Genomic DNA, 27,987 nt, shown 5'->3' with positions numbered 1-27,987 from the left:
CTATTTCCACTTGTTTGTTTTTGTGGCCCCTAATAAAGATATGAGCAGAAACACAGCCTTGTATGCTTGTATTTACTATACAACTAAAATGCTTTCTATGTAGTAGATGCACTGCTTTTTTTTTTTTTCTTTCTATATTTGTGTACCACTTGGTGCCTCTATCCTTTATTGCTCAGTAGCGGGTCTGTGCTAAACAGAGTGTCAGTGCAGTCATCACACTGTCTGTATATTCAGCACTGCTACCTCTTTCCTACAGGTGCATATATCTGTAGAGGATTCGAGCTCAACAATGCTGCACTACAGGCATTAGGATTTTGTGTGTTTAACACACACATTGCATCGGGACTGTCAGGTTAAAAATTCTTAATCATGAAATTTAAATATCAAGTGTAGTAATAAAGATGATAGATGGTGGCAAAATGTGATTCCCTTTCTACTGAGAGAATAGTATCTGCACTTCTGATATTCTAGCATACAGGGCATTTTTTTCAACACTTAACTGTACTTACCAAGCCTTCCTTTTATTATTTATTTTTCCTCTACATCAGCTCCTGGGAAATGACAGGTGGGGAATGGGTAAATTAGAGAGCAGAGTAATTCTCTGCTCCGTTCTGTTTGCTCAGTTCCCCCTTCTTCCCTCATGGGGTTGGGAGGGTGGAAGAAGGCTAGATGGAGAAAAATGCAGGGGGCTCTTCTTGAGAACCCAGAGCTAGTGCAAGGGTACTAGGTATCTTAGGCAAACCTTCAGCTTTACCCATTTTCAACTGATATTTTGATGATTGAATTCAGTGTTCATAATTAGCTCAGCATCACCCTTTTCAGAACAATCCTGCACAAATTGGACATCATACTTTTGCTTTGCATGTGTTTACTTAATGAGGGTAGTGTCCAAAAGGCTTTTTATCTAAGAAAATGAATATTTTGAAAACTGCCAACCCTCCCTGCAGTTGAAAGTATGTTTGTGTGGCTGTTAGACTGAAAAATTGCTCACATTCCCTGTAGGTTCTTTATATTGGTTGGATGTCTGGACTAATTGCTTTGCTGTGAATGCATAAGTATTGCCATATTGGTAGAGACTAAGGGTCCATCAAGCCCAGGATCCTATTTCCAACAGTGGCCAGTCCAGGTCACAAGTACCTGGCAAGATCCCAAAGTGAACAGGGCATTTAAACATAGGCCCAGGGAAGGCAGAGGGGCTGTGGCAGCGGCTGGCCCGAGGGACTTGCGCTCTGTATTGGTGGTGGTGGTGGGGAGGCAAACTGGCAAATTTTGGCTGCTGATTTTGTTTGTCAAAACAGAGAATCCCGGTTTTGCTCGGTCTTCCACTTTTATTTAAATTTGTCCTATTAAGTACATAAGTATTGCCATACTGGAAAGACCAAAGGTCCATCAAGCCCAGCATCCTGTTTCCAACAGTGGCCAATCCAGATTACAAATACCTGGCAAGATCCCAAAAAGTACAAAACATTTTATACTGCTTATCCCAGAAATAGTGGATTTTCCCCAAGTCCATTTAATAACGGTCTATGGACTTTTCTTTTAGGAAGGCGTCCAAACTTTTTTAAAACTCTGCTAAGCTAACCACCTTTACCACATTCTCTGGCAAAGAATTCCAGTGTTTAATTACATGTTGAGTGAAGAAACATTTTCTCCGATTCTTTTTAAATTTACTACATTGTAGCTTCATCATATGCCCCCTAGTCCTAGTATTTTTGGAAAGTGTGAACAGACGCTTCACATCTACCCGTTCAACTCCACTCATATTTTATTATGACCTCTATCATATCTCCCTCAGCCGCCTTTTCCCCAAGCTGAAGAGCCCTAGCCGCTTTAGCCTTTCCTCATAGGGAAGTCATCCCATCCCCTTTATCATTTTCGTCGCCCTTCTCCGCACCTTTTCTAATTCCACTATATCTTTTTTGATATACGGCGACCAGAATTGAACACAATATTCGAGGTGCGGTCGCACCATGGAGCGATACAAAGGCATTATAACATCCTCATTTTTGTTTTCCATTCCTTTCCTAATAATACCTAACATTCTATTTGCTTTCTTAGCCGCAGCAGCACACTGAGCAGAAGGTTTCAACGTATCATCAACGACGACACCTCGATCCCTTTCTTGGTCTGTGAATCCTAACGTGGAACCTTGCATGATGTAGCTATAATTCGGGTTCCTCTTTCCCACATGCATCACTTTGCACTTGCTCACATTAAACATCATCTGCCATTTAGACGCCCCAGTCTCCCAGTCTTGTAAGGTTCTTTGTAATTTTTTCACAATGCTCCCGCAATTTTAACGACTTTGAATAACTGTGTCCTCAGCAAATTTAATTACCTCACTAGTTACTCTCATCTCTAGGTCATTTATAAATATGTTAAAAAGCAGCAGTCCCAGCACAGACCCCTGGGGAACCCCACTAACTACCCTTCTCAGTTGAGAATACGGACCATTTAACCCTACTCTCTGTTTTCTATCTCTTAACCAGTTTTTAATCCATAATAGAACACTACCTCCTATCCCATGACTCTGCAATTTTCTCTGGAGTCTTTCATGAGGTATTTTGTCAAATGTCTTCTGAAAATCCAGATACACAATATCAACCGGCTCCCCTTTATCCACGTTTGTTCACCTCTTCAAAGAAATGTAGTAGATTGCTACTACTACTACTACTACTACTAATCATTTCTATAGAGCTACTAGACGTACGCAGCGCTGTACACTTCACCATGAAGAGACAGTCCCTGCTCGGCAGAGCTTACAATCTAATTAGGACAGGCAAACAGGACAAACAGATAAGGGAATATTAAAGTGAGGATGATAAAATAAGGGTTCTGAACAAGATTTCCCTTCACTAAATCCATGTTGAATTTGTCTCATTAATCCATGCTTTTGAATATGCTCTGTAATTTTGTTCTTAATAATAGTCTCTACCATTTTGCCCGGCACCGACGTCAGACTCACTGGTCTATAATTTCCCGGATCTCCTCTGGAACCTTTTTAAAAATCAGCGTTACATTGGCCACCCTCCAGTCTTCTGTTACCACACTCGATTTTAAGGATAAATTACATATTTCTAACAATAGCTCCGCATGCTCATTTTTCTGTTCTGTCAGTACTCTGGGATGAATACCATCCGGTCCAGGAGATTTGCTACTCTTCAGTTTGTAGAACTGCCCCATTACATCCTCCAGGTTTACAGAGAATTCATTAAGTTTCTCCGACTCGCCAGCTTCAAATACCATTTCCGGCACCGGTATCACTCCCAAATCTTCCTCGGTGTAGACCGAAGCAAAGAATTAATTTAATCTCTCCGCTACAGCTTTGTCTTCCCTGATTGCCCCTTTTACTCCTCGGTCATCTAGCGGTCCAATCGATTCTTTTGCTGGCTTCCTGCTTTTAATATACCTAAAAAATTTTTTACTGTGTGTTTTTGTCTTCAACACAATCTTTTTTTTCGAAGTCCCTCTTAGCCTTCCTTATCAGCGCTTTGCATTTGACTTGATATTCCTTATGCCGTTTCTTATTATTTTCAGTCAGCTCCTTCTTCCATTTTCTGAAGGATTTTCTTTTAGCTCTAATAGCTTCCTTCACCTCACTTTTAATCACGCCGGCTGTCATTTGGTCTTCCATGCTCCTTTGTTAATACGCGGAATATATTTGGCCCTGGGCTTCCAGAATGGTGTTTTTGAACAGCATCCATGCCTGATGTAAATTTTTGACCCTCGCAGTCGCTCCTCTAAGTTTTCCTTTTCACCGTTCTTCTCATTTTATCATAGTCTCCTAAACGCTAACGTATTTGATTTCCTATGTATACCTACTTCAAAGCTAATATCAAATCCTATCATATTATGGTCACTGTTATCAAGCAGCCCCAGCACCATTACCTCCCGCACCAGATCATGTGCTCCACTAAGGATAGGTATAGAATTTTTCCTTCTATCGTCAGCTCCTGTACAAGCTGCTCCATAAAGCTGTCCTTGATTTCATCAAGGAATTTTACCTCCCTAGCATGTCCCGATGTTACATTTACCAGTCAATATCGGGGTAATTGAAATCACCCATTATTATTGTGTTGTCCAGTTTGTTTGCATCCCTAATTTCCTTTAAACATTTCTGCATCCGTCTGTTCATCCTGGCCAGGCAGACGGTAGTATACTCCTATCACTATCCTTTTCCTCTTACACATGGAATTTCAATCCACAGTGATTCCAAGACGTGTTTTGTTTCCCTGCTGAATTTTCAATCTATTTGATTCAAGGCTCTCGCTAATATACAATGCTACCCTCCACCAATTCGATCCACCCTATCCTACGATATAATTTGTACCCCCGGTATGACAGTGTCCCACTTGGTTATCCTCCTTCCACCAGGTCTCAGAGATGCTTATTATATCTAATTTTTCATTTAGTGCAATATATTCTAACTCTCCCATCTTATTTCTTAGGCTCCTGGCATTCACATATAGACATTTCAAACTACGTTTGTTGTTCCTATTTACATCATGCTCCAGTACTTGACAGTATTAATTTGCAATCTTTTGTCTGATTTTTATTTTTATTTGACACCTGATCTACTACAGTCTCTTTGCAACCTCATTATCAGGATACCCCTATCTTCCCTGTTTTGGTGATATCTTTGAAAGATACCTTATCCCAAACCATGCGCTTTTGAGCGAATGTCGGCCTTCCCCCCATTTTCTAGTTAAAAGCTGCTCTATCTCCTTTTTAAATGCCGATGCCAGCAGCCTGGTTAAGGTGGAGCCCATCCTTTCGGAATAGGCTCCCCCTTCCCCAGAATGTTGCCCAGTTCTTAACAAATCTAAAACCCTCCCTCCCTACACCATCGGTCTCATCCACGCATTCAGAATCCGGAGCTCTGCCTGTCTCTGGGCCCTGCGCGTGGAACGAGTAGCATTTCAGAAATGCTACCCTAGAGGATCTGGATTTGAGCTTTCTACCTAAGAGCCTAAATTGGCTTCCAGAACCTCTCTCCCCACATTTTTACTATGTCATTGGTACCCACATTGTACCAAGACAGCTGACTCTTCCCCAGCACTACCTAAAACCATCTTGGTGACGCGTTGAGGTCCGCCACTAGTGATTTTCTTCTTTTCATGACTTCGTGCGTTACTTCAGCTCATATATGAACAATTTTGTCATGCTGTTTCCTGAACTCTGAAAAAATCACCAGTTGTGCCTATCTCTCTGTCTCAACCTCCCCTTTCCCATTTTCTCATGGTGGGCCTGACAGACAGCATCAGTAAGAGCTCTGCTTCATGAGGATGGAAATGGGGGGAGGGGGGGGGGGGGGTGAAGATTAACATTGACAATTTTGCAGTTGGTTGCAGATGGTTGGGCTATTTAAGTGTGTAGGGTATTGGATGTCACTTAATTCCCTTAGCCCCCCCCCCCCCCCCCCAAGAGTGGCCCTGCTTCTAATTACTGGTTCCATGGGTTTTCTAGCAAAATTGTACTGCTGACATACAATGTAGAGGCTAAGCATGTTTTCTAAAGTTAGTTTGACAGTGTACCATAAGCTTTTGAGTTTAATGTAAATGTTATCTACTTTCAGTGGCTGAAATACAGGAGTTGCTTTCAAGTCTCAACCATATTCCATAGAAACTTCAGACAAAAATACTTGTACTCGAGCACTTTGGGTGATCTCTAAACAGAACTTCCCTTCTGACGAAGTTTGGAAAGGGCAGTATGTGTGTAATTTTTTAAAGCAATTTTTTTAAGATACATTTGGAGATGTAGCTTAAAAGCTTAAGCTTTTTGTTTTGTTTCTTTTACCAGGTACCATGTATACTTTTTACATTAGAAACTATACTTAATAAAGAAGATGTTCAGATCTCTGACTGTTGGAATATGAAGCACTAAATGTGGTTATCAGTTATATCATTTTTTATATGTCACATTTTATTCTCTTGCTGTTGATGTATTATCCCTGTATACAGCAGACAGACATTAATGACCAGAGTTTCTCAATACTGCTAGTTTATCTTGTTGAAAGCAGTATGCATCAAATTACTTTTGTGAAAGAACTTGCTTCTGCTCTACAGTAATCTATGGTGTCTGGGTGACAAACCTTTAGTATGCACGCTTCCATAATAAAACTTTGTTGTGCTAAAAAGAATGAGAATATCAAACATTTGTTTCAGAATATAGTGTGGGAAGACAAAATAGCTTACAGCTAAGAGAACTGAGAGTTAAGGGCCTAAAGCACTGCATGTACTAATCCTTTGCTATTTAAGTGACCTTACTGATCCTGCACTGTTGGGAAATTTCAGACCTTTTGGAGCAAACCCCTACTCAGATGGGAGTAGAGGCGGTGAGATGGGCAAAGCTGATTATTCCTTTGGTGGTTCATACTGCATACAAAGTGCGCTTAAGGGGTGCCACTGCACTAGAGCTGGGAATGCCACTTTTGCTTCTGAAGCAGCATGAGGTAGCAGCTATAACTGAACAGCTAATGACAACCGTAAGTGGTCATTTATATTTATTAAAACTGTAGAGGATTTGATTTTTGCCTACCTTGAAGCCATGTTTTAGCGCTTTAACATCTGGGTTTGTTTTTAAATTTATTCTGTCTTGCTTCAGATCACACTTCTGTGTTCAAAATGTTTTCTGTTTTAATCACAACATTCTTGTTTGGTATTAATTTTTTTTAAGTTTTTATGCTCAAGGCCAGTCTTGTACAGAGAATAGGCTCATGGAGTAGAGGACTGCTGTAAACTTTAACATGATTTAGTAAACTGTATAAAAATTTCTGAATGTGTATTTAACACCAATTGTTAGCATTTCTGAAAATTCTGTGTGTATAAGTTCAAAACCTCTGATAATATTGAGTGTTTCTACTATCTGGGGGATTTGCTGGTGAAGTGTGTTAACTGCTGAGCTTCCTTTGTCACCCCATTCCCACCTCCTCCTCATTCAGTAAAATCTCATCTTTAGCTTCCAAAACAGGTTACGTCCAGGAATTGTTCGTTCTGTCTGTTGACCAGTAGATAGAGACAAAGTAGGTCTAAGTGACTCATCCTATTAGGGGAATATTGCAGCCTCCAAGGGCTCAGTATTTCTTTGTCTCCAGCAGATGGTGATGACAGACAGGGCCGCTTCGACCAGATCAGAGATCCTAGTATCTATAGAGCAGGGGTGTTCCGTTTATCTATTAGCTGTAAATTAAGATGAGTAGATGGGACTGAGCTAGGGGAAATCGCAGGGGAGGTCTGAGATCATAAGTACATAAGTACATACGTATGCCATACTGGGAAAGACAAGGGTCCATCGAGCCCAGCATCCTGTCCACTGACAGCGGCCAATCCAGGCCAAGTGCACATGGCAAGCTTCCCAAACATACCAACATTCTATACATGGTATTCCTGGAATTGTGGATTTTTCCCAAGTCTATTTAGTAGTGGTTTATGGACTTGTCCTTTAGCAAACTGTCCAACCCCTTTTTTAAACTCTGCTAAGCTAAACCGCCTTCACCACTTTCCTCCGGCAACGAATTCCAGAGTTTAATATACGTTTGGTAGGAAGAAAACTTCTTTCTCCGATTTGTTTTAAATTTACTACACTGTAGTTTCATCGCATGCCCCCTAGTCCTAGTATTTTTGGAAAGCGTGAACAGACGCTTCACATCCAACTGTTCCACTCCACTCATACCTCTATCATGTCTCCCCCTCAGCCATCTCTTCTCCAAGCTGAATAGACCTAGCCTCCTTAATCTTCCTTCATAGGGAAGTCGTCCCATCCCCGCTATCATTTTAGTCACCCTTCTCTGCACCTTTTCCAATTCTACTATATCTTTCTTGAGATGCGGCGACCAGACTGAACACAATACTCTAGGTGCGATCACACCATGGAGCGATACATGGCATTATAACATCCCACACCTGTTTTCCATACCTTTCCTAATAATACCCAACATTCTATTCGCTTTCCTAGCCGCAGCAGCACACTGAGCAGAAGGTTTCAGTGTATTATCGACGACGACACCCAGATCCCTTTCTTGGTCCTAACTCCTAAACGTGGAGCCTTGCATGACGGAGCTATAATTCGGGTTCTTTTTTTCCCCACCTGCATCACCTTGCACTTGCTCACATTAAACGTCATCTGCCATTAGCCGCACAGTCCCCAGTCTCGTAAGGTCCTCTTGTAATTTTTCACAATCCTGTCGCGATTTAACAACTTTGAATAACTTTGTGTCATCAGCAAATTTAATTACCTCGCTAGTTACTCCCACTCTAAATATTTATAAATATATTAAAAGCAGCGGTCCTAGCACAGACCCCTGAGGAAACCCCACTAACTACCCTTCTCCATTGTGATATACTGCCCATTTAACCCCACTCTCTGTTTCCTATCCTTCAAACCAGTTTTTAATCCACGATAGGACATTTTCTCCTATCCCATGACCCTCCAATTTCCTCTGTAGCCTTTCATGAGGTACCTTGTCAACGCCTTTTGGAAAATCCAGATACACAATATCAACCGGTTCCCCTTTGTCCACATGTTTGTTTACTCTTCAAAGAATTGAAGTAAATTGGTCAGGCAGATTTCCCCACACAAAAGCCGTGCTGACTTTGTCTCAGTAATCCATGTCCTCGGATGTGCTCTGTAATTTTGTTTTTAATAATAGCCTCTACCATTTTCCTCGGCACTGACGTCAGACTCACCGGTCTATAATTTCCTGGATCTCCCCTGGAGCCTTTTTTAAAAATCGGTGTTACATTGGCCAACCTCCAATCTTCCGGTACCATGCTCGACCTTAAGGATAAGTTGCATATCACTAGCAGTAGCTCCGCAAGCTCATTTTTCAGTTCTATCAGTACTCTAGGAAGAATACCATCTGGTCCAGGAGATTTGCTACTATTCAGTTTGCAGAACTGCCCCATTACGTCCTCCAGGTTTACCGTGAAGTCACTAAGTTTCTCCGACTCGTCCGCTTGAAATACCATTTCCGACACCGGTATCCCACCCAAATCTTCCTCGGTGAAGACCGAAGCAAAGAATTCATTCAGTGTGTGCGCTACGTCTTTGTCTTCCTTGATCGCCCCTTTTTCCCCTCGGTCATCCAGCGGCCCAACCGATTCTTTTGGCCAGCTTCCTGCTTTTAATATACCGAAAAAATTTTTTACTATGTTTTTTTGCTATGGATCTTCCACCTGGCTTACCCCGCCCACTTCCTCACAAACTGACTACCTGCTTGGTACCAGTAAAAACAGAACTCAGTAGCCCACTACACTTTTCTTGGTAAAGTACAGAGTTGTGTTATTTTCTCCTGTAGGGTCGCAGAAGGAGGTGAGTTTCATTGCTGTCAATTTAAGCCATTACTCTGGTCCAGCAAGGCAGCAGCACTGGCCTCGATTTTTCTTCACTGGCCACTTGCTTGAGGTAACTTTGAACCAGTGTATATGGAAGCCTTGATGGAACGCACCAAGCACCACTCCCAGTTTATGGGCCACCAGACGTAGGTGTAGGATTCTTCTTGTGGCAGTACTTCTCTACTTGCAAGAGACATAGAGGCAGCCCACAAAGAAGAAAAAAGAGGCTCCAAGGCAGGGAGGGTCACAAGCAGGACACCCTAAAGAAGAACCATCTGTGTGTGTCCACAAAAGTGAAAAACAGCAACAAAATTGTTTTTCTATACTATACTGCAAAGGTCGGTGTGACTTGCATGTTCTAACATGTAAACAAGCACAATATATAAGGTAGTAGGGGACCACTGGTAGAGGAAGTGAGGAGGGGTAAGCCAGGTGGAAAGATCCAAGCTTGTGAAGCTGTGAACTAAGGCATAGGGCAGGTACTTAATACCTGATCACTAGGAGTAGAGACCAGGTTTGATTGGTTTCCCTTTTGCAGCTTAGCTGGAAGGAAGTTGGAGCAATTCCCCCTGTTCTTTCCCACCTTGAATAAATGGAGGATAAAACCTAGCACTGTTGCCTGTGGAAGTACAGGCCAGAAGGTCTAGCAGAACCCCTTTATATTTAAACCCCTTGGCAACTTAAAATCCCACTCCAATAATCTTTGTCTTGTTTCTCTCTGATACAGTAGATATGCTTGTGCTTATGAAATCTGAAAGCCTTTTGGACAGCTTTCCCAGAGTACTGTGGCCCTGTGTGTTTCTTATCTGAGAGGGACAAACAGAGAAGGGAGGCTAGAGGGGGGAACAGCAGCAAGAGACTAAACAATTTGCAGTTGATCTCTCTGAAAGGCACACAGAAAAGGAAGACAAAGAAAGAGTATTCCTGAGAAACAGGTAAGTCTATGCAATATTATATTTTCATATGTAAGCATTGTGTTTATTGCAGTGCCGACAATAAATTGGTATTATTATATTACTAGTAAAAAAGGCCCGTTTCTGCCTGTCATGAACGGGCGCTAGCGGGCACGGGACTCCCTTCCCCTCCCCTTACGCTAGTATCCCTGGTGGTGTAGAGGTACCTGTTCGCTCGGTGCAGGAAAGAAAGAGCCCCCTCTTTCCTGCCCATAGCGCTGCTGGTAGCTGCCCTGCTGCATCCCGTGCGAGTCCGGCTCTTGGCGTTTCAAAATGGCCACCGAGAGTTGGTCTCGCGAGGCTGCTTCAACTCTTGGTGGCCATTTTGAAACGCGGGAGCCTGACTCGCAGAGGATGCAGCAGGGCAGCTAGCAGCAGGGCTCCGGGCAGGAAAGCGGGGGCTCTTTCTTTCCTGCCCCGAGCGAACAGGTACCTCTAGACCACCAGGGATAGTAGCGTGAGGGGGGGGGAAGAGGGGGCGACCAGGGGCGGGGTGCTTGCGTTAAAGGGGCGATGGCGTGAAAGGGGCGGGGTGATGGGCATGTCCTCGGCAGCTGCGATTCGTTGGAAGGGGAGGAGTACGAAAACACGCTACGCGTGTTTCCCTACTCCTCCCCGTTCGTTCATTTGCGTGGTTGTGTACATGTTCCGCCTCGCGTTATCACATGTGACGCGAGGGCGGGGGCATGGAGACATGGTGGAGTGTTCTGGCTTCACCACCATGAACTTACGAATCGGTGTCTGAGTGCCTGCAGTGACGTCAGTGTCCTCAGAACGTTGAGGGTGCGTTTCATTATAGTAGATCTTCTGAGAATGTATATGGAATTAGTAAGAATTCATTCCCAGTGGTCTAACACAGACAGGATAGTATACAGCAAATAACTAGTTGAGGGAAGTAACTTCAGTTAAGCATTCATCTGCTGTAACAATGGAGACACCACTGGGATACAGACCCAGGTGAATGCCTAACTGAAGTTATTTCCCTCAGCTAGTTATTTGCTGTATACTATCCTGGGACCATTGGAATGAATTATTGCTAATTATTTATAAGTAAATTCTCAAGAGACAGTATAGTAAGGATACCAATTTATTATTATTGCTAAAACCCTGGTTATTATTGGGGTATTTCTTTGTCCCAAGCTCAGGATATTCCTCAGGCTGATAATTCCATTTTGATGGGCACTAAGAATCTCCAAAGCCTTTCCAGTTCATGAAACTATTCAGATAAGCAATGGAATACTCCTGAATCTGGACTTATCCTGTGCTGATTGAAGATAAAGAAAAGTTAACACAGCCCAAGGTGGATGCCTTAGTGATGGCTTGTATGGGAGTTGTAGCCTTTTTAGTGAAAGGGGGCTCAACCTTGAAAGATATGGTATTTGTATTCTGCAAGCTCCCTAAAAAGGTTCAAAGCAGATCACAAAACTAATCGAAAACAGGAGTTAGATTAAATATTTTTTGAACAACTAGGTTTTCAGATTTTTCAGAAACACACAAGATTGTATAGACTTCAATTCTTCCAGTAGCGATTTCCATATTTGTACAGTTTTTTTTATATAAAAAAAAAAAAAAGCACCATCTAATGTTAAAATCCCTGAAAAGGAAGGAAAGTGAAGTAACCTATTTTTTCTCAAAGATTGATAATGATCGTAACATTAAAAAATTTAGATAAGCTAATTTAAAAGAAACATGGGCCCAAAGAGGTAACCAGTGTAACTTTATGAAAGAGGGAATAACGTAATCAAATTGTGTTAACTGAAAGATTAGTTTGGCAGCCATATTTTGAAGAATCTGTAGCCTAAAAAATAATTTTATAGTAAGGGGAAACTGTTGCAGTAAGTTGAGACAAAACCAATGTCCTTACTTAATATCTTAAAGTGATCCTCTGAAAACAGAGAGCGAATCATTCGCAGTTAATAGAGCTTAAAGAAATGGGTCCAACCAGCAAATTAACCTGAATATCAAAAGATAAGGTGTTATCAAGATGAAATCCTAGAACTTTTGAGGATTTATCCACCCTGAGATGGCAAGGGCTAAGACAATTGTAACAGTCTAAATTGGATATAACTCTACAACAGGGAGTGTTTAGGGAGGTAAAATTTCCAGATGTAATAATGACTGCTTCTTGGAGCAACTGGTCCAGGAACTGACGAGAGGGGAGCTGAATGTGGGCATAGTACAAGAGGAAACGGTGTTGGATCTGAAAGGGTGGGCCGCAAAGGTTAGGACTTTGAATCGAGTTTAAAAATACCACTGTGGAAACCCAGACTAGGTGGAAAAAAGAGCAAACGACAGCCAGCATAGTTAAAAGGTGAGGTGAAAGAGGCTATTAGAGCCAAAAGAACATTTTTCAAAAAATGGAAAAAGGATCCAAATGAAGAAAATAAGAAGTAACACAAGCACTATCAAGCCAGATGCAAAGCACTGATAAAGAAGGCTAAAAGAAAAACTTGCCACGGAGATGAAAATTCATATAACACTTTCCTCAGGTATGTCAGAAGCAGGAAGCCTGTGAGGGAATCAGTGGGACTGTTAGATCAGGAAGGAGTAAAAGGAGCACTCGGAGGACAATGCCATAGCGGAGAGATGGAATTCTTTGCTTTGGTCTTTATGGAAGATGATGTAAGAGATCCTGTACCGGAAATGATTTTTAGGGGTATGACGTGGAGGATTTGAACGAAATCTCAGTGAACTTGGAAGATGTACTGAGCCAAATTAACGAGCTAAAGAGTGATAAATCACTTGGACTGGATGGTATATACCCCAGGGTATTGAAAGAACTCAAGTTGCTAATCTGCTGCTGGCGATCTGTAATTAGTCTGTAGTACCTGAGGACTGGAGGGTGCAAATGTGATGCCGATTAAAAAAAAAAAAAAAAAAAAAAAAGGTTCCAGGGGTGATCCGAGTAATTACAGATCAGTAAATGTGACTTCAGTGCCATGCAAAATAGTGGAAACGATTACAAAGAATATATTGCAGAACATGTAGACAAACATGGTTTAATTGGACAGAGCATGGATTCAGCCATGGGAGGTCTTGCCTCACAAATTTGCTTCATTTCTTTGAAGGCATGAATAGACATGTTGATAAAGGTGAGCCAGTTGATGTAGTGTATCTAGATTTTCAGAAAGCTTTTGATAAAGTTCCTTATGAGAGACTCCTGAGAAAACTAGAGTCATGGGATAGGAGGCAATGTTCTGTTGTGGATTAGGAATTGGTTATTGTACAGAAAACAGAGTAGGATTAAATGGTCATTTTTCTCAATGGAAGAGGGTGCGCAGTGGAGTGCCGCAGGGATCAGTACTGGGACAGGTGCTATTTAACATATTTATAAATTATCTGGAAATCGGAACGATGAATGAGGTGATTAAATTTGCGGAAAACACAAAACTATTCAAAATTGTCAAAATGCATGCGGATTGTGAAGAATTGCAGGAAAGGCCTTAGGAAACTGGAAGATTAGGCATCCAAATAGGAGATGAAATTTACTATAGACAGTTTATAGGAAGAAAAGAGGGATTTATCAATAAAGAGGAAGTCTATCCTAGAATAACTGATGTACTGGTGAGAAAAGTGTATAATCCCTATCCCTAGTTTAGGTCTCCCTTCAAGAATCAATCAATTTAAGAGCCCCCCCCCCCCACCCCCCCCCCCCCCATGAACTGGCAGAAACGCTTCTGCTCCTTTCTCCCATACCCAGTCCTCTCCTCAGTATTGTCTAATTGCAGAGTCAGTGTGTCAATGTTAAGTTAGTTCTCCCTCCACCACCATTAATCCCCTCCTGGTACTGCAAAATCTTTCCAAACCGATCAGAATAGGCCCCTTGAGCCACATTGTGGGCATTCATGTTAATCACCGTATAGGTGTGCTCATTAGGTACTACCACTACGAGTAAGAAACTCCTCTTCTTATCCCTTCTCATTGATTTAAACCCTACCCTCGGTTCCTTAGCAAAGAAAAAAAATAAAAAAATAACAATCCCACCCTTCTGTGGATCAAGTATATTAGAAGCCCACAATCTAACCGGATAGTAGGGAATCTGAATAAGCTTTTCATACTTTTCTCTTGCACCAAATAAATTTGCCCCTTTAACCTCCTCAGTTCTCAAATCGATAACTGGCGTTTTGAGGACGAGTTAAAGCCCTGCCCGCCTATCACTGCCCCCCACCCATCACTTCCACCAACCCAAAGCAGGAATCCACCTTGCTCCCACTTCAACATACAAGGAAGTAATACTCTTAAGAGTTCCCACACTCCTAATATAAAAAAAAAAATCACTAAACAAACCTCCACCACCTTCAGCCTAAACATTACACCACATCCACCCCCAACTCCCATACAGCCAGCCCAACCATGCGTACCACACCAACATCTCACACTCTCACGTTGTCACTTGCTCTATTGTCAAATGAGCAAAACAAACCCAAAGAGGGAATGTAGTAAGCAGAGCAGCAGGGCAGAGGTGGGGGTCATACTGGTCCAGGTCCTTCTCCAGGCTGGTCTCCACAATTCTGCTTAGGGCGAGGGCCCTCCACTCCCTGCCAGCCTCTGCCTGATTTCCTCCTCGTGCTGGGACAGAGTAGGTTTTTCAATACTGATCTTCTAAGTAGTAGTAGTAGTAGTGAAGCGCATCCCAGTTTTCAAAAGTATACTGCATCTTACTTTCTATCTGTTCCCAACTAAAGAAAAAAACAGTCATTACTTTGTAACAGCTTTAAAATAAGGAAACACCACCTGCTGGCCAATAGGAGAAATACACTTCAAGAATTAAGGCAGTTTTACAGGCTTAAAAACCCAGTGTTTTGTCACAGCCACCCTTTGCCGTCATCCATCCCTCACTGGCTTGCTGTTTCGCTGACATCACGTTATGAATATATCGCAGCAAAGGGACCTTAACTGCTTTGTGGATGGAGAGGGATTATGCAAATTCCAAAGGTGAGTAGCTTCTCTTTCCAGAGCTCCCAGATTAGGCATCCAAATCCAAGTATGATGTCACTTCATCCCTACAGGGCAATTTCACAGCTTCACAAGGTGAGCAGATGGAGGGAGGAGGAGCAGACACTGCATGAGGCATTCAGAAGACATTCTGAAGTTATACATCATAACTTCCTGCTGCCTTCTGATTGTTAGAGCTTCTGTGAGTGACGGATTGGTTGTCCAAGAATATAAACATATGTTTGAGGCGGAGCAGATTTGGGGAGAGGAAGGGCAGAGTAAATGGAGACTTGGGACCACATCAGCTGACTGTGTGCACAGAGATATAATTTAGTCTCTCTCCTCCTGTTCTCCCTGTTCACTTTCAGTCTATCCCCCCTCCTGTCCCCGCGGTAGTACTGTTTTTTTGGCCCTTTCTCCGCGGATTTCTGTGGGTTTCTCATTGTCTGCATCCCTGTGCACACCTCTATAAAGCAGTATCTAAAACCACCATCACATACTGGCTTAAAAACACTGTATCTTTTGGCATACATTAAAAATTAATCAGCTTCCTTTGAGACTTTGAGCACATTCCACAAGGATTGTCTGCCTTGTGGGCAGAGGCTGTGGCCATAACATTGCAAGAGATTTGTAAAGCAGCAGTATGGTGTTTGCTGCACACCTTTGTTAAACACGATCAGATTGGCCTGTTTTTGGAGCCCAGGTTATGAGTGCTGGGGCTCTAGACCCTTCCCCTACCCTTTCTTAAGAATTGTTTTGCTACATTCCATAAGTACTGGTCTGATATAGACAGTAAGGAAGGAGAAATTCTTACCTGATAATTTTCTTTCTTTTAGTCCAACCAGACCAGCCTAGAATCCCACCCAAGAATTTATCATCTCTAGGTATTTTAATGTCTGTTTTCATGGTGTTTCCCACGGTCTCCCCCCCCCCCCCCCAACTTTGAGTTTTGTTTTTGTTTTTATCTAGTTTGGCAGTTTGAAGTGGCTCTTCTACATTTTCATCTTTTAAAAGAAATACTGGATAATAAGACATTTCCTGTTCACTGTTTCTTGGCCATTTGTAATACTGTGCATTCTGAGGCTGAATGGTGCCCTAAATAGAGCAAATCACTTAGAACTACTTTGGGGCTCATTTTCAAAGCACCTAGCCTTCCAAAGTTCCATAGAAACCTATGGAACTTTGGAAGGCTAAGTGCTTTGAAAATATGCCTCTCTGTCGGTCAGGCGTAACCCACAAGTCCTGGACTGATTTGTTATGACTAAAGGAAAGAAAACCATCAGGTAAGGCATAATTTCTCCTTAGGGGAATTAACTCGTGTTAATTGTATTTACTAAGCGTTGGCTTTATTTTTTAATTTGTGTTAATTCCCACCTTAAACTGTTAATACATCTTAGTAAATAGGTCCCTTACTTTGTTGTATTGCCTATTTTAAAATCTTTTCCTTCTTTTTACTTCCAGAAAATTATTTCAGAACTTCAGAAATTATTCTCAACTAAAAATGAGACTTTTGTTTTGAAACTGTGGCCCCTATTTGTGAAGTTACTTGGAAAGGTAAAACATGAAGTGAGAACTTTTCTTGTTGGTCTTAAACTCTTCTTGGCCATAAATTTAACACAGTGTCTTTCTTAATTTCTAAAACTCTATAGAGTTTGCATCGAAGTGGAAGTTTTATTAACTCATTGCTACAATTAGAAGAGCTTGGGTTTCGAAGTGGATCTCCAGCGATAAAGAAAATAGCATTCATTGCTTGGAAGGGCTTAATAGATAACTTCGCTTTGAATCCAGGTAAGCTAAGTATCTATAAATCCTGTTGGCTTTTGGGGCCTATTTTTGGCTTTTAGTTCTCAAGCACTGAAAAGCAATTTAGCTATCATTTTTCTAAATAGGCTAAATGTTCAGATTCCTCTTAATGTTCAGATTCCTCTTGTTCACGTAGAGGTGTATTTTCAAAGCTCTTAAACTTACAAAGTTCCATAGTGACCCATGGAACTAAGTGCTTTGAAAATGAGCCCCACGGTGTCATAATTTACCGAACTGGTTTAGAACATAGATCATTTAACCAAGCATCCAGACAATTGCAAGCATTGTGGTGCTAGAAATGTACAAAATATGTAGAATTGTTAATCCTCTATTATGCTGCTCAGTTTCTAGCAGTTAAATGCAGTCAAACTGGAATGACATTTCTTAATAACCTGTGATGGATGACACATTTATGAAAATAGATCACTTTTTAAACAGTGTGCTGCATTGTGCATTGGACATTGTTGCCGATTTTGAGTGCAGTTGGTTCTTGAGCATCTCCAGTATTGACCAAAGTCCTTCACTGTCTAGTGAAGTGTGTATAATATTTGAAAAAGTTTTCCTATGCTTAGGCAAGGGATCATCAATGTCCAATGCTTGGTGGTGTTTTTTATATGTTGAGTCTATAAAGTAGGTGGGATGTTATCTTTTGCTTGTTGGAACAGATAGCTCAGTTAGTCATTATAATCTAAGGTAGTATTTAATTTAGATAAAAGGATGCATGGATTTGGATATATATTGGCTTATTTGGCAACTCAAAAGAGAAGGAAGGGTGGATATTATCTGCAAAAATACTGCCTCTGGTACAACTAAAGCAGTTTACATTTATTAAATGCAAGTACCTTCTCTTTCCCTAGTAAGAGCCAACAAGTCTAGTTAAGAGTTGAAATTAATCTTTGACAGTACAGCATATGAAAACATTGAAATGTAATCTCTGCTGCAGAATTGCACTGATGTCCACATGTAATGACAAATTCTTGTGTTTTGTGTCAAGACATCTTGAGCAGCTCAAAGAGACTGAAGTTGCTAATGCAGCCTTTGAGTTCAATCCATGTGAGAACGGAGTCTTTGGCATTGACAAAATTGGAGGTCTGGTGGTACTTACTTATGAGACTTGGACCTCAGCTTTCTGTGAACTTTGAACAGGTAATGAAACTGAGCCAGGTGACCATTTATGGTAAAGCATGCCAATTATCTAATGGATGATTTTGTTTTTGTCTTTGTGAAGCATTTTAGTTTCTATATCATTACAACCTGTGTAGCTCCCCTAACTGGATGGGAAAAAAAAAGCCTAGTCCATGTAGCTTCAGTCTTTAGCTAGTATATGACCTTCATGGATCTAAAATGTTGTGGCTGATTTTCAAGTCATGGGTCCAAATAAAAAAAACAAGTTTGAGTGCCACACTTTATCTAATCTACGATTTTCTAAGCTCCTGTGCAATAAAAATGAACTCTGAGTGGTTTTTATTAAGTGCTTTAGGAGAAGCTATTTCTGGTGACATAGATGGTCACATATACAGGGTGAGGCAAAAAAAAAATTCTTCCTAAGTTTTTTGCTGTTTCCTCAGCAACCGCTTTGAATCTCAATATATTTAGTTTTCATACTTGTTCATTACTATTAAACATTTAATTATCATAAGCTATGTTGATACTGACATTTTAGCGTTACTACCTAGTGATTTTTGCATGTTAAAAATGTAACATAGTAAGTGACGGCAGATACGGTCCATCCAGTTCTGCTCAACAGTAATCAATTCATCATTAAATCAATAATGAATCTGATATTATATACTTGATCATGGTCTTTCTTTGGTGTTTCTGAGACATAGACCATAGAAGTCTGCTTGGCTTTGTCCTTATGTTCCAACTACTGGAGTTGCTGACAAAGTTCACTCCAGCCTATCCAAATTAGTCTTATTTGTGGGACCCAGACTAAAGTCTGCCCAGCACTCTCCTTGGTTTCAGCTGATGAAGTTGCCATTGAAGTACTTTAGAGCCCATCCTAAACTGGATTGCCATGTACAAAGTCTGGCACCAGCCTTAGTCCTTGACAGCTGGAGTCACCATCCACTCGTCGCTCACATCCACACACGCACCCATTTAAGTTTTTTTAAAAAAATTCTATATTTATCCCACGCCTTTTTGAATTCCATTACCGTTTTTGTCTCTACCACCTCCCTCGTGAGGGTGTTCAGGCATCAACTACCCTCTCTGTGAAAAAGAATTCTCTGACATTACTCCTAAGTTTTCCAACTCGCGACCTCAGCTCATGTTCTCTAGTTTTACCATTTCACCTTTTCTGGAAAAGATTAATATATTTCAAGTATTTAAATGTCTGTATCATATCTCCCCTGTCCCTTCTTTCCTCTAGGCAGTAGATATTCAGGTCTACCGGTTTCTTCTCATACATCTTTTGGTGCAAGCCCCATATCATTTTGACCACTTCTAGTCTTTTTACGTCCTTAGCAAGATACGGCCTCCAAAACTGAACACAGTACTCCAGGTGGGGCCTCACCAGCGACTTGTACAGGGACATCAACACCTCCTTTCTTCTGCTGGTTACACCTCTGATGCAACCTAGCATCTTTCTGGCAATGGCCACCGCCTTGTCACATTGATTTGTTGCTTTAAGAACCACGGACACCATAACCCCAAAGTCACCCCATATTAACCTGTCACCTCCTAGGACATGCATCTCCCTTGGATTTCTACTCTCCAAATGTATCACTTTGCACTTCTTTACATTAAATTTTAATTGCCAAACATTAGACTATTCTTCTAACTTTTGCAGATCCCTTTTCATGTTTTCCATTCCCTCTTGGGTGTTCACTCTATTTCAAATTTTGGTTTCATCTGCAAAAAGGCAAACCTTATCTTTTATCCCTATGGCAATGTCACTCACCAATATATTGAACAGAATTGGCACCAGTCCTTGAGGCACTCCGTTACTCACCTTTCCTTCCAAGTGAATTCTATTGACCGCCACCCTCTGGTGTCTGTCAACCAGTTCCTAGATTACATCTAGCGCACATTCTCTGGTCGCCCAGTCAAAGAATTAAATCAAATTCATTTAGTATGATTTACCTTTGGTAAAACCATGTTGCCTCAGATCTTTTAACCCATTGGATTCCAGGAAATTCACTATTCTTTCATTCAGCAACGCTTCCATTACTTTTCCAATAACCTGCAGTAAGGCTTCCTAGCCTGTAGTATTCCCACTTCTCTGTTGCCACTTTTATGAAGAGGGACCATATCTGCTCTTTTACAGTTCTGTGAAACCTTTCCCGTCTCCAAGGATTTATTAAACAAATCTTTAAGAGGACCCACCAGAACTTCTTTAAGGTACCTTAATATCTATCCTGGGATGAATCTCATCTGGTCCCATGTCTTTGTCCACCTTCAGTTTTTCAAGTTGTTTCATAAACACATTCTTCTTCTGCAGTATTTTCTTCCATGAATGCAGAACAGAAGTATTTGTTTAATACGCTTGGCTTTTTCCTCATTGCTCTCCTTATAGCCGTCCATAGCATCTTTCAGTCTTACAATTCCATTTTTAACCTTCCGTTCTTTCACTAATATATCTGAAAAAAGTTCTTGTCTCCCTTCTTTACATTTCTAGCTATTTGTTCTTGCTCTGCTTTTGCTAGACGTATCTCCCTCGTGGCTTCTTTCAAGTTGATCCTGTTTTCTTTTTCTGTGTTCCTCTTTTTGAGCTTTCCTGTATTTCATGAAGGACTCCTTTTTTTTTTTTTTTTGCCTTTATTTTCTCAACCACTTGTTTGTAGAACCATATTGGTTTCCTATTTTCTTGCTTTTATTTACTCTCCTCTTGTAAAGGTCAGTAGCCATTTTAATAGCTCCTTTCATCCTGGACCTCTGTATTTCCACTTCTCGTATGTCTTCCCTTCCCATCAGCTTTTTCTTCAGGTAACCTCCCCCCCCCCCCCCCCCCCCCCCCCCAATTTTACTGAAGTTAGCGTGTTTGAAATCTACTTTAGCTGTTATATCAAACCAAACCGTTTGATGAACACTACTGCCCAGTTGGGCACCCTCTCTGACATTAGACGCACTTTCCTCTTTCTTTCCCAGCTTTTGGACATCTGCAACCAGATCTTTATCAAGCTGCTCCGATTGTGTCGGAGGTCTGTAGACAACACCCATGTGGATAGAGGTTCCATCTTCTCTTTTCAAGGCGATCCATATCGCATCTTCCTTTCACCAGGCCCTATGTTTGTCAGTCACTTTGATATTGTTTCTCACATATAGAACTGCTCCTCCACCTTTTCGACCATCTCTAGCCTTCCTTAAATAGATTATAGCCTGGTACATTTGTATCCCATTCATGGGAGTCATTGAACTATGTCTCCATGATATCAATAATATCTAAATTTGACTGTACCGTCAGAGTATGCAGATCATGAACTTTGTTGCTTAGACTGTGAGCGGTTGTGGTCATTGCTTTCCAGCTACATTTTCAGCGGCAGTCTTGTCTTCTGTATGTTTGAGCTAAAACAGAGTAAAATAATGTCATTCCAATGATGCAATTAACAATTTGAGAGAATTTCGCAGTCACTGTGAATGCTCAGCATGTCCACCTCCAGCTTTAACACAGACCTTCAGTTGCTTTGGGAAATTTGGGGCACGGGGTGAAGAGGCCCAGTCCAGCGCCAGAGAGGAGAATGTTTGTTTGCTTGTGTCATCTCTGCGTTGAGTTCCTGCTGCTCCAGTTTGCCTGCTGTTTTCTCCCTGGGTCACCAATTTGGGAGCCTTCCATGTGATTTCATCAGCTGGCTGGGTTTGGGTCAGAGCTAGCTTTGCACTGTGCATGACGTCACTCCGAGCACAGGGTGAAGGCCCAGTCCAGCGCTGGAGGTGCAAGGCACTGGAGTAGCGGGCGCCTTCTATTCGCACTGATGAAGGAGCGTAATCAAGGAGCTGGTTGTACCTTAGGGATGTCCTTTGGGATGTCTTGGGAGAAGGGGCGGAAGATTGTGTTGAAGGAGGTTTGTGGGGTGGTTTATTTTGTAGGGAGAATGAGAGTGTGAGCTTTGGGTGATTAGTATGAGCAATATAGAGGTGGTAGTAGGGAAGGGGAGATTCTGTGGATTTGGTGCATGGGAGAGTTTTGCAGTTGGCTTTATTGCAGATTGGTCTGGTGAATTCCAGGTCAGTTAAGAATAAACTTGTAGTGATTTTGTGATACGATTTAAGAAATGAGATTTGATGATTAGAATAGTGGTTCTTGAGTACTGATAAAGTTGTGATGAATCGATGCTGCCTGGCAGGCTATTGGTAAAAAGTACAAGAGAGGAGGTGGGGTTTTGATTATGAATTTAGACTTGAAATTATGTTGTTCAGAGGTGACATTGGTGAACTATTGGTATTGTCTGGGGGAAGGGGGGGAGTTTGAATTTCTGTTTTAGTTTATAATCCCCTGGGGGTGATGAGGTCTGATCTGTTTTTTTTTTTTAATAGAATGTCTGTGTAATTTAACTTTCCATATCATCAAGCTGATCAATCCATAGACTGGTGGGTTGTGTCCATCTACCAGCAGGTGGAGATAGAGAGCAAACTTTTGCCTCCCTATATGTGGTCATGTGCTGCCGGAAACTCCTCAGTATGTTCTCTATCTCAGCAGGTGGTGGTCACACACAGCAGCAGCTCTGGCTAGGCCTCCAAGCCTAATCCTTAGGTTTTGTTGAGGCCTGGGGTTGAGGGCTCTTTTGAGCAAGTGCAAACCTGGTGGTGCCAGGTCCCTCCTTTTCTCCCCCCTCCCGCTGGCTCCGTTTAAAAAAAAAAAAAAAAAAAAAAAAAATTTTTAAACGTCTTTAAAGGCGTTTAATTCGACGTTTCTTTAAACGTTCATTGCAGCTACTCACTGGGACACCAGTTCGTTACAGCTCGGAGCGGCAAGCAGGTAATTTTACCTTTTTATAGCGGGCAGGGGGTTCCCCGATTCTTCTCCTCGTGGCAATGGCGTCGGAGGGCGAGGGCGCAAAGGGTCGCTCCCCGGATCGCTGGAGCGCTTCTAGAGGGGATGCGGGGGTTTTACAACCTGATTCGCCCTTGATGGGTGATAGTTTAGTGACCGATGAATGTCCCGGTCGTTCCTCCGGCGTGGCGGTTTTTTCCCGCCATAAACGCCCATCCCCCGCTCCTCGCCTCCGCCATCTTGGCCGGCCACGCGGCTCGGACGGCTTCTTCGGGGCCGCCCTTGAGGTTGGAGACATTAATGCCATGAACGCCCTTAATTTGGGCGACGGCACAAAAGCGGCTAAAGTTAAGCGCCGTTCTTCCCGCGCGGCTCCTTCACGGAGTTTCGCGCCGGACGCCATTTTGGATGCGCAGCATGTCTCTCCCCCGCTATTGCGAGCGCCGGTTGAGAGTGCGTCTAGGGCTGTTGCCCAGGCTGCGGAAGTGCACAGTCTGGGGGGTTTCTCCCCCGAGTTTGTTTTGCTGCTGCATCAGGCTTTCCTCATGCAAAACGCTGCCCCTGCTTCCTCTTCTGATAAAGAGGTTGAGGTTCCCAGAGGTAAACGCCCTCGGGTTGATTTCCAGGCCTTGGAGGACTTTTGTCTCCTCCGATGTAGATGAGGGCAGCGTGTCTGAGGTCTCCCAACGATCCTTTGCGGATTCCTTGGAGGAGATAGATCCCCGCTCGGATGGAGCGGATGACCCCTCTGCAGCGCGGCTTTTTAGCCCAGAGGATTTGCCCAACCTGTTGTTACAGGCCATGGACACTTTGAAGATTTCCTCTCCGGAGGACGTCTCTCCCTCAGCCCCTGTTGGCTCTGCCATTATGCTGGGGACGAAGCGCCCGCCTAGAACCTTCCACGTGCATGATGCCATGCACACCTTAATTGCGGCTCAATGGGATGTCCCGGAAACGAGCCTTAAAGTGGCTAGGGCTATGTCCCGCCTCTATCCTTTGGCTGTGAGTGAACGTGAGGCCTATCGGTGGCCTACCGTGGATTCTTTAATCACTGCGGTGACTAAGAAAACGGCGTTGCCGGTGGAAGGTGGCACGGCCCTAAAGGACGCCCAAGACAGAAGATTGGAGGCGGCCTTAAGGTCGTCCTTGGAGGCAGCTGCTTTAAGTTTGCAGGCCTCAGTTTGCGGCTCCTATGTGGCCAGGGCGTGCCGGACTATGGTGCAGCGGGCTTCCCCCTCGGATCATTCCTTGAGGGCTGATTGGCCGGCCCTGGAATCGGGCTTAGCCTATTTGGCAGACTTGCTGTATGATGTCTGGAGAGCCTCAGCTAAAGGCATGGCTCAGACAGTCTCTGTGCGGCGGTGGCTTTGGCTGAAACATTGGTCTGCTGACCACGCCTCTAAATCCCGCCTGGCTAGATTGCCTTTTAAAGGCAAGCTGCTCTTTGGGGTCGAGCTGGACAAAATCGTGACCGATCTCGGCACGTCTAAGGGCAAGAAATTACCAGAGGTCAGGGCTCGGGTTAGTACTCGTCCCGATACCTCCATACCGCCCGGGCAAGTCGGGTTCCTCTGCCCCCTCTTCCTTCAAGAGGAATTTCTCCCCCAAGCAGCATTCCTTTCGCAGAGACCGCCGTCCCGGAGGTGCTCCCTCCGGTCCTCCCCCAGGGTCTCGTACCCAAAGACGGGGCCTTGGTCCACGCCCCAGTGCAGATTGGAGGACGGCTGTCCTCGTTTCTGGGCGAGTGGACCACTATAACTTCAGACGCGTGGGTGCTGGAAGTCATCAGAGACGGCTACAAGCTAGAGGTCTGCCAACCCTTAAGAGACGGGTTTGTACTCTCTCCCTACAAGTCTCCGGTCAAGCTGTGGTAGTGCAGCAGACCTTGGACAACCTGATCCGCCTGGGTGCGGTCGTTCCGGTGCCAAAAAATCAGATTGGCAAGGGACGTTACTCCATTTACTTTGTGGTTCCAAAGAAAGGAGGTTCTGTCCGGCCTATCCTCGACCTCAAAGGGGTCAATCGGGCCTGGAAAGTGAGGCACTTTCGCATGGAGACTCTCCGCTCTGTTATAGCGGCAGTGTAGGCAGGAGAGTTCTTGGCTTCCTTGGACATCAAGGAAGCGTACCTGCATATTCCCATCTGGCCTCCTCTCCAACGCTTTCTGCGTTTTACAGTCCTGAGACGACACTTCCAGTTCAGAGCCCTCCCTTTCGGGTTGGCTACTGCTCCGCGGACCTTTTCCAAAGTAATGGGGGTCATAGCGGCCTTCCTGCTAAAGGAAGGAGTACAAGTCCATCCTTATCTGGACGACTGGTTGATCCGAGCCCCCTCTTATGCAGAGTGCGGCAAAGCTATGGACCGGGTAGTTGCTCTTTTGAGCTCCCTGGGATGGATCATCAACTGGAAGAAGAGCCAGCTGCGCCCGACTCAGTCCCTGGTGTATCTGGGAGTTCGATTCGACACCCAAGTGGGCAGAGTGTTCCTGCCAGACAATCGGATTGTCAAGCTTCAGGCTCAGGTGGACTAGTTCCTAGTAGCCTCTCCTATTCGGGCTTGGGACTACGTGCAGCTGTTGGGCTCTACGACGGCCACGATGGAAGTAGTGCCCTGGGCCAGGGCTCATATGAGACCACTACAGCTATCTCTGCTGCTGCGCTGGACTCCGATGTCGGAGGATTATGCTGTGCGCCTTCCCGTGGACCCAGCAGTGCGCAAGGCGCTGAGCTGGTGGACGCAGACAGACAAGTTGTCTGCAGGATTGCCTCTGGTGACCCCGGAGTGGATTGTCATCACGACAGACGCCTCTTTGATGGGCTGGGGAGCCCACTGCTTGGGAAGGACAGCGCAGGGGCTCTAGTCTCCTGCAGAGGCAAGTGGTCTATCAACCTCCTGGAACTCAGAGCCATTCGGTTGGTGTTATTGGCGTTCATCCCGGTACTGGTGTTGAAGCCTGTAAGGGTCCTGTCGGACAATGCCACGGCTGTGGCCTATATCAACCGCCAGGGAGGTACCAGAGCGCCCCTCTAGCCAAGGAGGCTATGAGTCTTTGCCAGTGGGCGGAAGCGAACCTGGAACAGCTTTCAGCGGCCCACATTGCCGGAGTCATGAATGTCAAGGCGGACTTCTCAGTCGCCATACTTTGGAGCCCGGAGAGTGGCAACTATCTGCTCAGGCGTTCTTGGACATCACGAAGCGCTGGGGCCAGCCGAGCCTAGATCTGATGGCGTCATCGGCCAATGGCCAAGTGCCGCGCTTTTTCAGCAGAGGACGGGACCCTCGATCCCTGGGAGTAGATGCTCTTCTCCAACAGTGGCCGACACAAGAGCTCCTCTATGTGTTCCCGCCCTGGCCCATGTTGGGCAGGGTGCTAGACCGGGTGGCAAAGCATCCCGGCAGGGTAATCCTGGTGGGTCCGGATTGGCCCAGACGTCCCTGGTATGCGGACTTGTTCAGGCTCTCAGTCGACGATCCTCTGCGGCTGTCAGTGGAGCAGGGCCTGTTACATCAGGGTCCCGTGGTGATGGAGGATCCCTCTCCCTTTGGTCTTACGGCCTGGCTATTGAGCGGCAGCGTCTGAGGAAGAAGGGCTTCTCAGACAAGGTCATCGCCACTATGCTGAGAGCGAGGAAGCGCTCTACTTCTACTGCTTACGCCAGGGTTTGGCGTATCTTTGCAGCATGGTGTGAAGCAGGCTCACTTTCTCCCTTCACTGCTCCAATTTCTTCAGTGTTGGCGTTCCTGCAAGAAGGTCTGGAGAAAGGCCTGTCGCTCAGTTCCCTTAAAGTCCAGGTAGCGGCTCTGGCTTGCTTCAGGGGCCGCCTGAAGGGTGCTTCCCTGGCTTCGCAGCCAGATGTGGTGCGCTTTCTCAAGGGAGTTAATCACCTGCGCCCTCCTCTGCACTCAGTGGTGCCTGCGTGGAATCTCAACCTGGTGCTAAGAGCATTGCAGAAGCCGCCTTTGGAACCCTTGTCGAGGGCATCTCTGAAAGACCTGACGTTGAAAGCAGTCTTTTTGGTGGCTATCACTTCAGACAGAAGAGTTTCCGAGCTCCAGGCGCTCTCATGTCGAGAGCCTTTTCTGCAGTTCACTGAGGCAGGAGTGACTATTCGCACAGTGCCTTCCTTCCTGCCCAAGATTGGTTCTCGCTTCCATGTGAATCAGCAGCTCTGTCTCCCTTCCTTTCGTAGGGAGGACTACCCAGAGGAGTACTCCGCTCTTAAATATCTGGATGTGAGACGAGTCATCATCAGATACTTGGAAGTGACCAATGATTTCCGGAAATCGGATCATCTGTTTGTCCTGTTTGCAGGTCCTCGTAAGGGTCTGCAGGCTGCTAAGCCTACAGTGGCAAGATGGGTCAAGGAAGCCATTGCAGCGGCTTATGTGGCCGCGGGGAAGGTGCCGCCTATCCAGCTGAAGGCTCACTCCACAAGAGCTCAGTCGGCCTCGATGGCAGAGGCCGGATCCGTCTCCTTGGAAGAGATATGCAAGGCGGCAACGTGGGCTTCGGCTCATACATTCTCCAAGCATTACCGTTTGACTGTGGCTGCACGGGCGGAGGCCCGGTTTGGAGCTTCAGTGTTGAGGTCAGGGATTTCTATGTCCCGCCCTGGGTGAGTACTGCTTCGGTAATCCCACCAGTCTATGGATTGATCAGCTTGATGATATGGAAGGTAAAATTATGTATAATCATACCTGATAATTTTCTTTCCATTAATCATAGCTGATCAATCCATAGCCCCTCCCAGATATCTGTACTGTTTATATTCTGGTTGAATTTTAGGTTCAAGTTTAGCCTTCAGTTACTTCAGGAGGACTTCGTGTTCAAGTTCTTCTTTCACTTGGATTCTTCAAGAGTTGAGACGACTTTGTGTTACAGTGAGCTGCTGCATTCCTCTCCCCTCCGTTTTACGGGGCTGGATTGAGACATAAATTCTGCCGGCACTCCCTCCCGCTTCGTGCGGCTGTAGGGCAGCTTTGTACCCCTCCCGCTTCGGCGGTGTTAGGGTCAGTCAGCTCCTCCCGCGGT

The 27,987-nt window shown here is 44.2% G+C and overlaps 1 protein-coding gene across 1 annotated transcript in view; it reads left to right on the top strand.

The window, feature by feature from the left end:
• RIF1 (replication timing regulatory factor 1) overlaps positions 1-27,987 on the top strand; it is a 270,093-nt gene that overhangs the window by 15,230 nt on the left and 226,876 nt on the right. The window contains 10 exon segments of the mRNA XM_030210901.1: positions 257-275; positions 278-352; positions 5,576-5,614; positions 5,617-5,711; positions 5,800-5,859; positions 5,862-5,895; positions 6,294-6,484; positions 16,682-16,774; positions 16,870-17,008; positions 18,018-18,169. Coding sequence (XP_030066761.1) covers positions 257-275; positions 278-352; positions 5,576-5,614; positions 5,617-5,711; positions 5,800-5,859; positions 5,862-5,895; positions 6,294-6,484; positions 16,682-16,774; positions 16,870-17,008; positions 18,018-18,169 — 897 coding nt within the window.

The sequence above is a fragment of the Microcaecilia unicolor genome, chromosome 7 (genome assembly GCF_901765095.1).
Source record: "Microcaecilia unicolor chromosome 7, aMicUni1.1, whole genome shotgun sequence".
Classification (NCBI taxonomy): domain Eukaryota; kingdom Metazoa; phylum Chordata; class Amphibia; order Gymnophiona; family Siphonopidae; genus Microcaecilia; species Microcaecilia unicolor.
Note: the sequence above shows the minus strand (reverse complement) of the source record. Positions and strands in the feature narration are given on the sequence as shown.